This window comes from Nicotiana tomentosiformis, chromosome 9 (genome assembly GCF_000390325.3).
Source record: "Nicotiana tomentosiformis chromosome 9, ASM39032v3, whole genome shotgun sequence".
Classification (NCBI taxonomy): Eukaryota; Viridiplantae; Streptophyta; class Magnoliopsida; order Solanales; family Solanaceae; genus Nicotiana; species Nicotiana tomentosiformis.
Window position 1 is genome coordinate 618,250 of NC_090820.1, and position 17,157 is coordinate 635,406.

The 17,157-nt window shown below is 34.7% G+C and overlaps 1 protein-coding gene across 2 annotated transcripts; it reads left to right on the plus strand.

The window, feature by feature from the left end:
* The first annotated feature begins 4,683 nt into the window (after positions 1 to 4,683).
* Positions 4,684 to 16,582, plus strand: LOC104114643 (CMP-sialic acid transporter 3-like). 2 transcript variants are annotated; one of them, XM_009625135.4, is made up of 16 exons: positions 4,684 to 5,096; positions 6,129 to 6,336; positions 6,669 to 6,785; positions 6,886 to 6,942; positions 8,846 to 8,923; positions 10,059 to 10,103; positions 11,892 to 11,951; positions 12,091 to 12,213; positions 12,340 to 12,417; positions 12,756 to 12,825; positions 13,588 to 13,695; positions 13,862 to 13,995; positions 14,074 to 14,153; positions 15,127 to 15,175; positions 15,261 to 15,324; positions 16,148 to 16,582. In XM_009625135.4, the coding sequence occupies exons 2-15, from the start codon at positions 6,169 to 6,171 to the stop codon at positions 15,309 to 15,311; spliced, it is 1,218 nt and encodes a 405-aa protein (XP_009623430.1). In that variant the 5' UTR covers positions 4,684 to 5,096; positions 6,129 to 6,168; the 3' UTR covers positions 15,312 to 15,324; positions 16,148 to 16,582. The 2 variants fall into 2 exon arrangements, with proteins under 2 accessions (XP_009623430.1, XP_009623431.1); XM_009625136.4 differs by lacking the exon at positions 16,148 to 16,582 and adding an exon at positions 15,459 to 15,614 and having other exon boundaries at positions 4,839 to 5,096.
* The last annotated feature ends 575 nt before the right edge of the window (positions 16,583 to 17,157 follow it).

Below are 17,157 nucleotides of genomic sequence, written 5' to 3' on the forward strand. Positions count from 1 at the left end.
GTTGTGTAATGGCGGCGATTTGATTAATTGCAGATGTAGACGGTTCAAAGTGAGAATTCAAGCCAACATCATGCTTATTTACAAAGGGGGTGAAAAAGTTAAAAAGGGTTAGTGAACGCACAAATACATAAAGTTAAATAAATAAAAAAGAATAAAAAAATTGCATATACAATATTTTACCAGAACACAAATCATCAGTAACTACGACATGCCTTGTTGTGACGTTCTTCACATTGACACCACTGGAACCACCCTCTCGACCAACCCCACCAAAATCAGACACTAAGCATATAAAAGTATAATCAAGAGTGCTATTTTTAAATAATAATAATAGCAAAAAAAACTGTGATTTACATACTAGAAGGAGCTTTGGGCGTGCTATCTCCAATAACTACAAGATCATTCCCACTGTCGCCCCTTAAAAACTGGTCATAATCATTGTGCATTTCACCAAAGTAAGGATCATTATCCTGTTGCTTATGCTGAAAATAAGAAAATAATTTTTTTATTAATATGTATATTACAAGAATACTATGTGCATTAAAAAGTAAAGAATGGAATAGTATCTTATAAGCATATATTGCATCTTTGAACAATATACTATAGCATTATATTATATAAAAGAACAATATCGCTGAATTTCCCTATGGTTTCATTGATTGCCTACCAATAGCTGCAAGCACCTCCTCAAGCTTGGTCTCTACAAAAAACTTCAAACTTTGTAACTCCTTCAATTCCTCAGCATTGGTAGGTTCGGAATTACCTCCAATACTTTGATGCATACTTTGTGTCTTTGACAATTGAGTGCCAAAAACCTGAAAGCTATCAGGCTGATTGTCAGTGCAATAAACTTCAATTTCAAAGTTTAGACCACGCATATCAAATAGTTGCTTCTCAGCATCAGTTGGGGTGATGTTCTTTAGCTGCAATTATTAATGACAATAGTTAGAAATAGAAATGATAACAAAACATGGAACGATAAAAGATCACTATAACCATATGATACCAACATGGTATACCAATATAGTATATCATTACTCTGGGATATTGCTACAACTACCTGTGACTAAACTACTGTACCAAAACATTAAAAGATGCAATAAAAATATGAGAAAATTAAAAGTATAAGTAGCAATAAAACTATAAGTAGCAGAAGAGATCCCTATTACCATATGATACCAATATGGTATATATGTATATAAACAGAGTATATCATTACTCTAGGAAATTGCTATAACTATCCGTGACTAAACTACTATACCAAAACATTAAAAGATGCAATAAAAGTATGAGAAAATTACCTGCTCGCGTTGCAAGCTAAACATTTATAAAGCAACTCGCTCATTCTGTATTTGACCTTTGACTACTCAATTCAGAATTCGTGGAAGTTTGTTTCCAATATGACCAGCAATGTGACCATCCAAACTTGGGCAACATTCATACAACCAAATCTGTAAAGCCAACGTGAAGCCACCGAGTTTATAAAAAGAAGGCTTTATCTTGAAACTTGTTGGAACACGAGTCGATTGTAGCGTTATAAACATCGATACCTCAGGGATAATTATTAAAATCACTGCACTCAACCAAGTCAATGTAAGACCATAAAATAACCTTTGATTTGAACAGAGAAAGTAAGAAGTTGTCCACGAAATAAAGAACTGCTATCTTCAATGCATCACCATATGTCTCCAATTTCTTCTTCGTAAAATAGTCTACTAGTTGGGCCAGTATCACATATGCAGTCCCAAAATATTTTGAAATCAACCTATTCTCCGGTACACTCTCTATACTTGTATTACCCTTACATTTCAGCCCAGTAACCCAAACTAAAGCGCAACCTAAAATTACTCACTACAAATTGTATCTTATTTTTCACCTCATGATGTACTTCTCTAATAAGTAAACGGTGCACAACCCGAATCTGCACAATAACTGGTGATAAATCTAAAAAATATCCAAAATATATTTTCTTAAACATCCGAAGTTGCTTCTTTGTTAAATTCTCTTTCAACATACGAATGACATTGCAGTTGGTATCCCAATCTACCTTTGGTTTATAATCTATGTCCATAGGCACAAGGAAATTCCAACACTCCAAAACATGTTCATATAAATAATTTCAGAAATAAAATTCACTTAAAATGCAACTAAAATAGCCAAAAATATTACAACTAACATATGATACCAACATGGCATATAACTATACCAACATGGTATACAGTTCTACTGGCTAATTCCCGGCAACTATAAATGACTATACTACTATTACATAACAGACATGTATAAAGAGAAAAATCAAAAAAGTATGCAGTTATAAGGTATTTTCAAGATATTGTACGATACTACTACTATTAAAGAAAAAACAAACAGTGTGCCAATTAAATGAAGCCAATACAGCCAAAAAAGGGATTCAAATGCATATGACACTAACATACCAATATAGTATATAACTATACCAACATGGTATATAGTTGTACGAGATTATTCCAACAACTGCCTATAACTATAAAAACTATTACATAACACACATACTCTATGTCCATAGGCACAAGGGAATCTCAACAATGCAAAACATGATCATATAAATAATTTCAGAAATATAATTCACTTAAAAATACAGCTAAAACAACCAAAAACTGTTACAACTATTATATGATACCAATATGGCATATAATTATACCAACAAGTTATACAGTTCTACTGGTTAATTCCCGCCAACTATATATGACTATTCTACTATTACATAACACACATGCATAAGGAGAAAAATAAAAAAATAGTGTACCTCATATTAATATAATAAAGTATTTTAAGATATTGTACTATACTACTATTATTGAAGAAAAAGCAGATAGCGTACCAATTAAAGGAAGTTAATACAACCAAAAAGAAATGATACTAATATAGTAAATAGTTATACCAACATGGTATATAGTTGTATGGGATCGTTCCCGCAACTGAGGTTCCAACAAACATATTATACCAACATGGTATACAGTTGTACGGGATCGTTCCCAGTTCACACAACTGACTATAACTATAATATAATATAAAAACATACCAGAAAATAAAAAAATAACAATGTACTATATGTTCAAAAGCACATATACTAATTTTAAGAAAATTACCTTCTTCGGTGCCAAACTATTTTTTTTCTTCGTTACTTGAGAACCATCGCTACAATCAACATCGACTGGTCGAGTCTCTGTGTCAGTCACAGATTCACATCGGCTTCCCCTAACTCAGAATCCTCAACAACTTTAGCTTTTCCCTTATCATTCACCGCATCACCTGATATGACTGGTTCAGAATTTGTTTCAGGTAATGACTGGTAGGGAGTTCCATCGACTGACGAAGCATCAATATTGTTGCCTTTTTCACCCTCTAATTTTATTTTTTCAGTTGTTAGGGTTATGACTAAACACAAACGGATAATCAGAAAATAATAAAAAATTAGGACCGCACATGGCTGAGGCAACTGATTCAGCAGCTACTTGGGTTGAAGAATGATGTTGTGCACGACGCCACCATCTACGTGCACAATGCTTCCGACCCATAGTGAAAAAAAAAAATATTGATTTACAAAAGTACAAAGAAAAACACAAAAATTCTATAATTTTGAAAACCCACTTTCACATCCAAAAAATTCGCCCAAAAATTACTATTAGACGAAGAGATAGAACAAAATCTGAAGAAAAAATTCAAAACTCGAATCACCAAATGCTGGGTGAAATATGGTTTCTCATGGTTTGGCTATGGAGGTTTTGAAACTAACTCTTTAGCGTTAAAGGACGAAGACAAATTAAATGAGGCATTAAATGACGGTGGGTATGGGAATCCGCTAATTGCGTGGGCTGCTGGGTGAAATAGCTTGGGCCGGATATCCGCTAATGGATGGACCGCGTAAATAGTCTGGGACGCATGGGTAAGAAAAGTAAATAGTTTGGGCCTAAGTATTAAATGGTAAATATTTTGGGCTTAATAGGTATTTCTCTATTAACTTTGCCTAAATAGACAATACATGAATATCATAATCTAAAAATATTTGAAAGAACTCTACAATCTTTACATAAATAGCTGACCGATTTCACTATTTATTTTTTGTAATCGGTATATATAGATTATATACTAATTATATGTATATTGTACATGAATTATACATATATTATCATCCACAAGTTATTTTTAATTTAAGTGGTTGAATGAACGATTTTTTAAGTCAATTATGCAAGAATATGTGTCTTTTCTTTTAAAAACTCCTTTCCTTTCTTGTTGTGGAGGGAGAAGGCAGCTAGATTGCATATGGTTGTCCAAAGATTAAGGCTAAGAGAAGGGGAGTATTGAGCGAGGGTTGAATCTTGTACTTCTACGTAAATATAGAATTTAAAGAGAAGTACTTAGAAGTGATTTCTCACTCAATTTCTATATAAATTATTTGGTGATATATTATAAGAAGAAGAAAAACTTAAGTAATTTATATCCAAGGATTTAAGAAAAACTGAAGAATTTTTAGAATAAAATTAATCACAAAAACAAAATTCAAAATACTAGTGATTATTATTTAATTTAAAGCTCCAAAATATTTTGATAAATGAATTCCCCTAAAAGCAATGATGGTATAGAATGTTTGTTGGGTTGGAGAAGAATTTGAAAATGAAATTCACTCATGTTAAATGCTTAGTCATTTCTCAAAGAAAAATGAAAGACCTACTATGTGACAAGAACTTCACACCTGTTATGTTTTACTATTGAAGCAAAGTGATAGAGAAACTTAAACACCAAATGAATGTGGCTGCCTTTATTCAATTAAATTAAAAATAAAGTTAAAAATTAAATCCATTGCCCCTTTCCAACTCCCTTCTTCTCTCCCCTGCATATTCCCCGCATCTTAAAACAAACAAACTCTTTCAGAAATTTTCCTAAATTTCCCACTTCTCCAATTACACAATTGCCCACGTTCCACTCCTTACTAGTTGTCTCAGCTGAAGTCGGTCGGGGTTCTCTGGATCTCGCCGGAAAATTTTGTCTTCCGGCAGACAGTTTCCCGCCAAGAAATTATACATACTCTAACTCCGTTTAAATCACTTCTTTCACAGGTCAGTTCTTTTTTTGTTTATGAGCAATGTTGAATTTTGTTACAAAAAGGTTGACATGTAGATCTATTTAAAATAAGTTGTGATGTTACATTTTATTGGCTTTTGTTAATTTAAATGGATGTTACATGCTTGATCCGTGTCGAATTCAATACTATCTGGATATGAAAGTTGTTGTCATGCAAAAAGATGTGATTTTTTTTAATGGTTTTATAGTGAGATCTATTAATTAATTTCCATAATTTTTTGCCTTAAAAGTGATTTGGTTGATCTCTGCTTTTGATACCAGAGAGAGGTGAAGTGAGGGTTTATACTGCTGAATAACTGCAGCTTCAGTAAGAATTGAAAAAGAACAAGTGCATTTTGTTCAGTAAGTTACTTGCTGAGCACTGCCCTTTGTATACTATGTATGTATGCGGATGGTGTTGTCGGTGTCATGATTTAGCTTTTCTATTTAGTTACAGCTGAGTCACCAACTGTAGACCATTGGTTAGTGGATTGGTTATATGGATTCGTCATAGTAATATTTCATGTTTGGTTATCTCTGTCTATGTTACGTGGATTCATTTATGGGTACGTATCCATTATAGGTGTGTGCATACCATTACTGATACATCAAGTTGAATATGCATTAAGTAACCACATCCTTATTACACCGTTTTGACAGGGGTATGTCAAGGGGAATGAGTGATCCATGTAATATGGGTCTTTGTATGCAGCAGTTGTAGTTTGGATTGGGTTGTAGTTAGATAAAAAGGTTGAGAAAATGTAGGATCTGAATGACATGTGCATGTATTTCATTTGATGTGCTTAAGCTGTTTGAGCTGACTATTTTAGTGAATGGTATATGAAATAGTCTTAGAAAGATGAAGGTGAGCTATGTGATCCTTAATTTTTGATATTTTAAATATATCTGACAAGTAGAACTACCAGAATTTTTTCTCACGGTGTTGCCTTACTTTATTTTCTTGTTTGCCCTTTCAATATTTTATTCTAATATATGGTGGTTGTACTCACAATGTTTCTTGTATTTAGGTGAAATTTCTTTAAATCTGAAATATTAAGCAGTTGACACATGAAGAACGGTATGGCAGAATGTGCTGTCTGTCATTCCAAGCTTGTTTCTCCAACTGTAAAAACTATTTCAAGGGCATATGATCGACACAGAAGCAAGATTTCATCAAAGCAGCGTGCTCTTAATGTCCTTTTGGTTGTAGGAGATTGTATGCTGGTTGGTTTACAGGTAGCGGTCCTCTTCACATGTTTTAACTGTTTACTCATCTTCTTCGCAGTGCTCAAAAAAAAGTTTTGTTCTTTTGCATGCAAATGATAATATCCTACGTGTAAACTGGAAACTTATTAAGCTTCTTGAATTCGTGTGGATTGTGTTCCTTTCCCAAACAATCACAGTTATTTGGTACTTGCTAAAATTTTTTGCTTTTCTATTGAATGTAGTTAACTTATTGCTGTTATTACATATCTATAGTCACTTGCTGTTATCAGCAAGGCATTTAAAATTTCTGCTTAATTATGAGAAAGACATAAGTCTCACTCAGTATTTATTTCCGTTTTCAGCCTGTTTTAGTATTTATGTCAAAAGTGGACGGAAAATTCAAGTTTAGTCCCGTAAGTGTCAACTTCTTGACAGAGGCGACAAAGGTCGTCTTTGCAATACTAATGCTTTTAATCCAGGTACACTTTATCTATGTTTTTGGTTTTACTCAAAATATTTTCTTCATATATTTTCTTTTAGAAAGCTCAATTTATGTGTCTTGTTGGATTGTTTCTGTAGGCCAGGCATCAAAAAGTTGGAGAAAAGCCACTTCTTTCAATATCCACATTTGTACAGGTAAAATGTTAGTGATGTGAGTGTTGTAACTGCTCTTAGTTCTTTATTGCTCATCATATCTGTGTAATATCATCATTCTTGCGTATGTTCTTTATTATAGTATAAAGTTTGTAAGTGATGCAGTATCTGAGGAGCCAGTCTCTCAGTTGAGTCCTCTTCTTACATGATTAACCTACCATATGTATGGCATTAAGGATGAGGAAGATGCCTAGCCTGGATGATTGTCTTGGACAAAGGGACAAATGAATTGTCGCTTTTGGGTGCAGACAGCCCGAAACAGCTTTCTCAATCATCAATTCAAATTATGTGTATGAACCTGCAAAGAAGAAAGACATCATGAGTTGTAAATTTTTTACCACACCTCCAATAGAGTTAGGCAAAGCTCCCAGTTGGGGGCCGCACGGGAAGGAAATTTGAGCTTGATGCAAACAGATTGGGCCTTCAAGCATATAAAGTGTTAAGAAAGATCGGATTAGTGGTTTTATGAGAACTCACATCGTGAAGAGCTGCTAATGATATCATGCAGTAAACAAACGGTGCCTGGCATGCTGTATATAGTTTATATTGGATAAACGAACTAAATGCTTCTCTTCACCGTGTATAGTCTACTGAGAAGAAACTTCAAGAAATCCTACAATTCTAGTTGCATATCAGGACGCCCTCATTTATTCATTCCACAAAAGGATCAATATATTGCCGTGAGTTCTACCTCTCTTCATATCAACATTCCAGGCTCTAAAGTATTGAATATTATCTACAGAAAAGGGAAACAAGAATAAACATAATGTGATGAATAAGGATGACGACACTGAGTTGATTCATGATGCGGAGAATAAGGATGAAGACACTGAGTTGATCCAGAGACGCTTAAACTCTTTTAGTATTGTCAAAGAATACTTTTATTGGGACAACTGCAAAAGACATGCCTAACATTGATATAATTTGGACCAAGCTCGGAAGTTGGAACCTTCTCATATTTCTACATAGTGTCAAACTGCCAAGTTTTATCATAGCTGAGTTTTTTTGGACCGAGCTCGGAAGTTGGACCCTCTTCTTATTTCTACATAGTACAAGCTGCCAAGTTTTGTATTGTTTTGGTTTTCTCCCCAAAGATAATTCAAGTTTGCACACTTGGCTGGAAAAAGAAAACTTCAACCTTTTTACCTAGTTTTGTTCCTTTTGTTTCACTTGTCAGTTCGTCTGATGTAAAATGGAAACATCCTTTAAGTGACTAATTGGTGCTTGCAAATACTGGTTTTCCTCTTTCTTAAGCTTCTAATGTGACCTAAGGTCCATAAACAACGAGACTGAGTCAATGAGGGGTGGGGAGGAAAAAAAAGGAAAAGTGTAGCACACTTGTTGAAAGACCTCCAGTTGTTGCCTTCACGGTTGTGTATGTAGTCTGCAACTTGATAAATGCCAGTGACTAGCTCCGGTTGAGTCAAAGAAACAGTTTATACATACATTTGACACCGGCCTGGTGTCTAGTTATGAAAATTTCGACTGATCATAATAGAATCGAAGACTTCTGATTCCTTCTAGATTGTTGACTGCATGAGAGCTTCCACTTTTCTTTGTTGCAGTGTCAGTTTCATTTTAAAATTGACTAATTCTTATCTGCATCCTGGTTAACTTGTGTTTTCCGTCACCATTCTATTAAAACCACTACTTTGCACCAATCTATTTCAGCTTCTTCGAGAATTAAAGTATGTTGTCAGTTTGTATAGCTTTCAGATACCATGTTGACTGCTTGATATCTGTTCTGTGTGACTGAAATCTTACTGGCTTGATATGCATTCATTAGTTAGTTGTCCATTGTATGTTTTGTACAAACATGCTACTAACATTTAACAGGCTTAATATTACTTGATATTTTCTCATGACCATTTTATATTTTCTTCAGGCTGCACGAAACAATGTGCTTCTTGCTGTACCAGCACTACTCTATGCCATAAATAACTACCTAAAGTTCATCATGCAGGTACTATTTGTTGCTGTTCTTGTCAGTTCTCTGAGTGATTATTCCCATTGTTTTGTTATTTCGTCCAGCATGGCACAATTTGTCTCTGCGTTTTTTCTTGTACTGTACATTGCTAGAAAGTTGGAATAGTGTCTAGTTTCACCCATTCATTCATTGAGAATAACAGGTCTGGCATGAGAAGAGTTGCTCTCTCAAACTTTACGGTTTGTCTCAAAACTTGGAATATATCCAGTACTAATTTCTAAGATTACGTAATGACTTCTGGGCTAGGGAGTTGGATTTTTGCCTCAAAATAAGAAATCTTGAATTCTGCTTCAGTAGTGATGATTCCATAGAGATTGTTATTTGTTGATAACTAATACTCGACAAATTAGAGGACTATTCTGGTTTTGCAAGAATGCTTCTGTGTGCAATACTTCCAGCTGGCAGTCGCTTTGTCCTTAGCACGACTAAAAATTCCAAATAAGAGAGGCTGCTGAAGAACCAATTACCATTGTTTAGATGTCCTACTGGGTGAAGGTCTGGCATGTGTAGACTTGCCATGTCATGGTGCTGTAGGAGACAAGTGACAGTACTCTTTCTGCTTATGGCTAAGATGTAAATGGAGAATTACATTCATCTTTCGTAACTCTAGTGGGTAGTTCTACTGGTGAGCACCTTCCACTTCCAACCAAGAGGTTGTGAGTTCGAGTCACCCCAAGAACAAGGTGGGTAGTTCTTGGAGGGAGGGAGCCGATGGTCCGTCTATCGGAAACAGCCTCTACCCCAGGGTAGGGGTAAGGTCTGCGTACACACTACCCTCCCCAGACCCCACTAGTGGGATTATACTGGGTTGTTGTTGTTGTTGTTGTTGTTTCGTAACTCTGTTTTGGTTAATGTGTTCTTTGCCCTATGTCCCCATTCACTTTAACAGTTATTGAGACACCTCTATAAAACTTGATTTGGTGTTTGGTTTTGAAGATACCGAGTCATGTATATATTATATTTGATTACTGTTCTACTACTATTAAGATCTTTTCACTGTTCAATATAATCTTTAAGTCCTAGCTTGCTAGATACCAGACTATACACTGGGGATTTTCTTTTACCACAGTTCTCCTTTTTCTGACATTTTTCCTCTAATATTTTTGTACAGTTATATTTCAACCCAGCAACTGTGAAGATGCTAAGCAATCTGAAGGTAACTGCTATAGTTGACCACTGCTACAATATATATCATCTGATTATTTTTTGCTGATTTTCTGCTGAATTCTTCAATTGCTTTACTGACGCTGATTGCTTTTCTTTCTTTTGCACAATCTTCTACATTTTGATTATTCCAGATTAGTTAGTCGCTTATTTGATCTCAAACATGAAGCTATGTATCAAGTGTATCGTTAGAATAATTACGGTACTAATTTTGGTATCAATGGACAGGTGTTCCATTGTCATTTTTTATTGCTGTACTAATAATACCAGCATCTGTGCTACTTCGCTAACTTAGTATGGAATGCCAACAAGTGTATTAGCAGTTGCATGTGTTAGTTCCAACCATAGGAAGAAGAACTCGGTTACTCATCTTGGATTGGATTAATAATTTTGTGCTGATCTATGAATGAGCCTTCTATTTGATTTATACTATACTTCTTCAAGTCTCCATCATCGGGGGCATCAGGAGTTTCATTTTTGACAATCTCATGCTGATCCGTCGATTAGCTGATATATAAAAAAAGTTACAACAACAACAACCCTGTGAAAATCCCACAAGTGGGGATATATATAAAAAAAGTTACAATTATAAATTTTTTATCTTAATTTATAATTAATATTGATCTAATTATATTTAATCACAAATTGTGATAAATAAATATTAGACTGGACAAAGTGATGTAATATCAAGAGCTCATATGTATTCTAAATTATCATTTGGCTGTGATTGAGTTTAGTCTGAATCATGGATTCGCAGTTCAAGATGATCAACAGTAAACCTATTCCATCATAAATACAGTGTAGGTAAATTCAGATTAGCATAATCCAACTTCATCCCTGAATTCAGCCAACTCTGGATTAAGCCTAAATTTAGATCAACTTGCATCCAGTATATCACCAGCCAGTTTGGGTTGAAGCGTTATTGTTATCGCCATTGTTTCTTGATCCAAATCTATCCTGATTAGATTCTGAATTTGGGTTCAGGACTTGACCGAAATAGCTCCCATTTAATCTGTATTATGGAGGCTTCCAGTGTAAATCACTATATATCTTCTTGAAATTTTAAGCAATATGGGCTGATAGTCTGTGTGGTACTCTTTCAAAATAGCTTGCAGTCTTTAGCAGGTGGTTAACTCTTCCTTTGACTTTATGAATAAATCTACTCGTGACGGGACTTTAGAGAAAAACTAGATATCTCATAATTGCTAGATTTTCATATGCAAATTTTTCTTTTGTTAGTGGTAAAAGGAAGAATGCTTCTGGTAATTTGGTTTTTGTTATAATCATGTTAATCTTTCCCTTGTTTCCTTCAGTAAAACATGGAAAAGCTTGGAGCATCCATAAAGTGCTATATTTAAGTTCTTTTAGGAATTTTTGAGGTGGTTATAAATTTTCTCCAAGATAATATTATGCACAAGGGTCGGACCCAACTAGTCTGCTATTCCTTTATTGGGTAATCTAGTGAAAGAAAGTTCTTTTAGCATCTATTCTAGATTGTCTAAAGTTATCTGTCCGAATCCTTCTTACATGGCCGAAAAAAGGACTACTCTTTTTTGTTCACTTGTCTCTCTCCTTGAATATTACCTAAAGCCAAAATTTTTATTAAGGTGGTTATTTCTTTTCAATACCTGAGACTTTACATATCAATTGATGAGTATCTTGGTTTCACTATTATATACCAGCAAAAGGATATGTCTCAGACTACTTTCTTGGATATTATGCTCCGGTAGAACTTTTCTTTAATTTTTACAATATTTGTTTCTTTGTTGTCAAAGTGCAGGTTCTGGTTATTGCCGTGCTTTTGAAATTTATCATGAAACGACGATTTTCCATAATTCAGGTTAGTGGTTTCAAACTAGTAAAATAAGCTGGTGTTGCAATATTGATTGTGAAGGCAGGAAGGAGCGAAGCATCCTGTGTAACTTCCTGCAGGATGATAGAAGTTGTATACCCATATAATAGGAATTATTATGGTACAGTGGGAGGCTCTTGCTTTGTTGCTAATTGGGATTAGCATTAATCAACTTCGATCCATTCCTGAAGGCACCACTTCTTTGGCTCTTCCAGTTACCACAATTGCATACATCTATACACTGATTTTTGTAAGTAATTAAAAGCTTCTACTACCGATTCATTTTTGTTCTGTTATTTGAAGAGGCATTAGTGAACCCCTGGACAGCATTTAAGACACTTGTTTATTACTGGCTAAAGAAGGGTTTTTCACACAGGTGACTGTTCCTTCTATGGCCTCAGTATTCAATGAGTATGCTTTGAAGAGTCAATATGACACTAGCATTTATCTCCAGGTAACTTCACCATGGTTGGTTATCATTTCTCTTATTTCTTTATCATCAGAGTGATCTGTGGTTAGCTTGGCTCATTATTTTCCTCTGCCTTCTTTCGCGGGACGATTATTACGTTTGAGTGGATGTAACATTTTTATATACCTGTATTTAAGTACTTATTGAGTGCCAGTTTACTACAATGTTTGAGACTTTGAGCATTTCTTTTCAGTTGATGCATGTCAGATCTCGTCTCTCGAGCAATATAGATTATGCAGATTTCTCTATTCATAAAGGGTGGACGTGGCTTCTATCAGTGCTCTCTTCTTGAACCATCTGACATGTTACTGTTTAACTTGCAGAACTTATTTCTGTATGGGTATGGTGCTATATTCAACTTTCTCGCCATTCTTGGGATTGCTATATTTAAAGGTAATGGGGTGATTCTGAGGGTTTTCCTAGAAATCAAAATTTGGCACATGACAAGGCAAATAATAACTGACTTAAATAAAACTGCTCTTGACTTTACTGAGTTCACCGTTTTGTCAAAAGAATAACATTGTTACTTTGCTATTTTAATCTCATTATAGTGCTTAGATCCTTGCTTTCATGTTTTATCTTCAAGTAAACTGTTACAGTTATAAATACCTTATTATTACACCTGCCCTGGATTAGAATGTACCGCCGAAGAAAACTGCAAAATTGCAAATGACATTACTCTCTCATGGTGTAAATCATATTACTATACGTTAATATCATAGTGGTTGAAAATCATATTACTAACCTACATAGTGGTTGCAAAATCATATTACCTCTTAGACAAATCATACTAGTAAATCTCTTAATGGTAAATACAATGTTTTATAGTTAGGGAAGCAATCAGGTGTATATATCTACTTTGATAGGAGTGGTTATAGGGAACCTCATGATGACATATATGTCTATGTTTGTAGCCTGTGCAAAAGTTCTGCCCTTGTTTTAAAAATCTTCTCTGAAATACATTAGGAAAATTGTGATAAACAAAATCCCATGCTGGTTTCTCCGTAGAGGTAATTGAAGTGGCAACATATGAGATCATGGATGAAGCCAATACTACTTCAGACTACCAATCAAAAAAATGATCTTACTTCAGAGCAAGGCCTTTGTTGGACAATATTCCTCCAGCCCCTGAAATGTTTCTTCTGAATTTTTCAGGTCCTAGTAGCTTGGATATATTGGAGGGGCATTCAAAGGCAACCATGCTTCTAATTGTTAACAACGCGGCACAAGGAATTCTGTCTTCCTTTTTTTTCAAATATGCTGGTGAGATTATCTACTCAATATGCTCCACCCTTTCTTTTTGGCTCATCATATCCTCCATTAATGGGATTATTATATCTATGTATTTAGCTCAAAGCCATCTCCTACTTTTAACAAGAAATTTTTCCTTTATGGTATTCTACTCAATAACACAATTTGTTTGTACCAGATACGATTCTGAAGAAGTATTCGTCGACCGTTGCAACGATATTTACAGGCATAGCATCTGCTTTGTTGTTTGGTCATACACTGACCGTAAACTTTCTTCTTGGGATTTCTGTTGTTTTCATCTCAATGCACCAGGTATAAAAATTGAGAGAGTTGTCCCTTTGATATTTCCCATTTTCTCTTTGGACTGACCATATAACTTTGATACTTCAGTTCTTTTCACCTCTTGCAAAAGTTAAAGATGACCAACAAAATGGGACATTGGAGTTGATTGATGTCCGGGAGAAGCATAGGTACTTACTTTACCTGTTTAGTATAACGTAGAATTATTCTCAGCTGTAAGTTGTCTTTCCTTGTCAGCTACTGGTTCTTAGAATAATGCTTTCTGTATCCTATTTTCGTTCTTATATATGCATACTGAGTATGTGATAGGAAGCAGGTTGTGATGGCTTGCTCCTGGTATGTCTGTTCGTTTAAAATGTTTGTGTCTGGTGGAATGAGTAACATGATAATCCAACTATAGCCTCTTATAGCGGATGTAGTTCTGCACCTAATTCAGCTGCTACTCCACCCAAGAGGGTAACATAACACTGAAAGTTTCTCTGTGATGCGACTTATATCGTATAATTTAAGTTTATATCGTATCATTGAAGTACTCTTGTCGTTAATCTTTTGTACTTTTAAGTGTCAAAGTTCAGATGTAACCAATTTAGAGAATGTGTATGAATTTATAGCTCCCTGCATAGCTGAAGGGCTGTTTCTGTCTCTTTTTTTCTATTTCTGCAAATATTATCTCCTTGTTGCTTGATATAACGAATGCATGACCCTTTTTCTCAAAATAATTAAAAAAAAGTTACAAGTTATTATTGGTATAAGGTCCTTTGCCATGCAAGATATGTCCCAGCTTCACTTACTACGACAACAAGTGATACTTCAATTACTATTAGGTGATGATTGGCATTGGCCATACTATGTACAGAAGCATTCAAATAACTTCTCTTTTTAGACTGGTAACTACTTCGTGAGACCTCAATTGTGCAAGTCTTTTTTTCCCTTGCTTTGAGTTGGCCTGAAAGCTTCACCTGCTATTTGCCAAGTGCCAACCATAACATCAAATCCATCTATTAAAAGATGGATCTGAAATAAATGCTAAAATTTTTAGGTGTACATCACAGAGATGCATGTTCACCCCCTCGTAACCCCTTCTCACCTCCAAAGTTTAAAAAGATGCATCCGTTAATACTTCCCTTTTCTGTTGTTTTTCAGATCTAAAGATTCATCCTTCGTTAATATGGCAGCAGGAGCAAATGAGGAGGTATGGATCTATTTATCAGAAATTTATAGATGCCGAGTTTTCGCTGTATTTCCTAAGACAGGTTTCATATTAATTTCTTTTCCAGGCTAGTCATCTAGTAGGACCTGATGAAAGACAGCCACTTCTTCCAAGATGAAGTTATTTGAACTGTAAGTCTGCTAATGTCTCTATACTTTCTGATCCAAGTTGTTAACTTAGATACACATAAATTAAGACCATTTTCAGAGTTTTTATGATTTATGGATATGTCTCTTGGCTGCACTTCTTATTCGCGAACTTGGAGAGCTGCGAAGCATGTTGGAGGACTAAAAAGAAGACTAGGGTAGTTTGGTTGGCACCTTGGTCATCTAATGGAATTATTTATCATGTCCTGTTTTTCTTTTTATATTGATATGTATGAAAAGAACTAAACAAGAAGAATAAATAATTTGACGACCAACTGATGCCAGTAATTTTTATATTATTTTTATATTGGAGGACTAAAAAGAAGACTAGGGTAGTTTGGTTGGCACCTTGGTCATCTAATGGAATTATTTATCATGTCCTGTTTTTCTTTTTATATTGATATGTATGAAAAGAACTAAACAAGAATAAATAATTTGACGACCAACTGATGCCAGTAATTTTTATATTATTTTAGTACTTATTAAGGAACTGTTTATATCAAATAGTTTCCAAATCTGAAGTTGAGTACAGTAAGTAATGCTGCTTTCAGTTAACAATGATATTGATGAGACATAGATATAGATACCAAGAAAGTATGATGTCGTTGACATTGTCAAATTGCAACTATATTGAATGATTCACAACTAAAGTGCATCATGTACCACCAGATTAACGTGGAGAACTTATCCTGCATGTCTTAGTATTTATTCATCTGCAATTCCTGATCTCATACGGTGCTTGTTTTATTGTTATTAGACCTTTTTCTTCTGTAAATACAAGCTGCTTACCAGAAAATTGTTATTGTAGGTCATTTCTAGGGCATTTTGTGGTGAGCATTTACAGGGAGTGTAGAATACGAGGTCATTCAGATTAATATCCAGAAGAAATAAGGAAGAACGTTCTGCTGTTTCTTTTTCTTCTCTCCAAAATTTGGTCAATCCCTCTGTGCTTCACGGGATTCTTTCATCTGGAGAGGACTATATGTTGATGAAGGAGTTTTAGGTAGACAACAGCAATATAGTTGTCCTGCAATACAAATATGTGCGATGGATGCTGTATAAGTTACATACCACTTACAAAAAGACATGTAGTGTTACACATTGATTTTCTTGTAAACAGTTGACAGATATCAATTCTTTCATATATTCTTGTAATCAAGTGAATTTTGATGATAGAACTGTGCCATCGAATTTGTTGATGTTTATTTTCAAAAAGGATGTTGGTTTATCCTGGTTTAAAAGGTAGACGATGGTTCGAAATATTGGTCGTTTTCCTATCTGTGTTTAAATTATGCTTCTTTGCCTCGTGAAAATCTCCGAATTTGGATATAATGTGCCTATAACCTAGTCAAATTAAGAAGATGAGATTCACCATTGCAGATCATTTTTTTTTAAATTTCAAGCAAAATGTTGAATGATACTTGAATTGCCATCCTTGTTAGTTCTTCTCGTAATGCATGTGTTTATGGGCATTATCTTCTCCTTTACGCTTGGATGCATGGTTAATCCGGTCTTTCACTTGGACAGGTCGTATTTTATGCTCAAATTCCACTTTGTTCTTTTAACTGAATGGCCACATGAAATATTCAGTTGTTCAAGTGAAGTTTGCACATAAATAACATCATTGGGACTTTGGGAGTCTAATCTTTTCTCTCCAATGGACATTGGGCACAGTTTGTGAGGTTGATCAATCTCTCTTTAGACCAGTTTCTGGTTGATTGGACAACCAAATTAGTTATATATATCACGTTGAAATCCTCTTTAAAAACAGAGTTCAACTGTTAGGCATAGTACAACAATATGAGAAGTTTGATTATT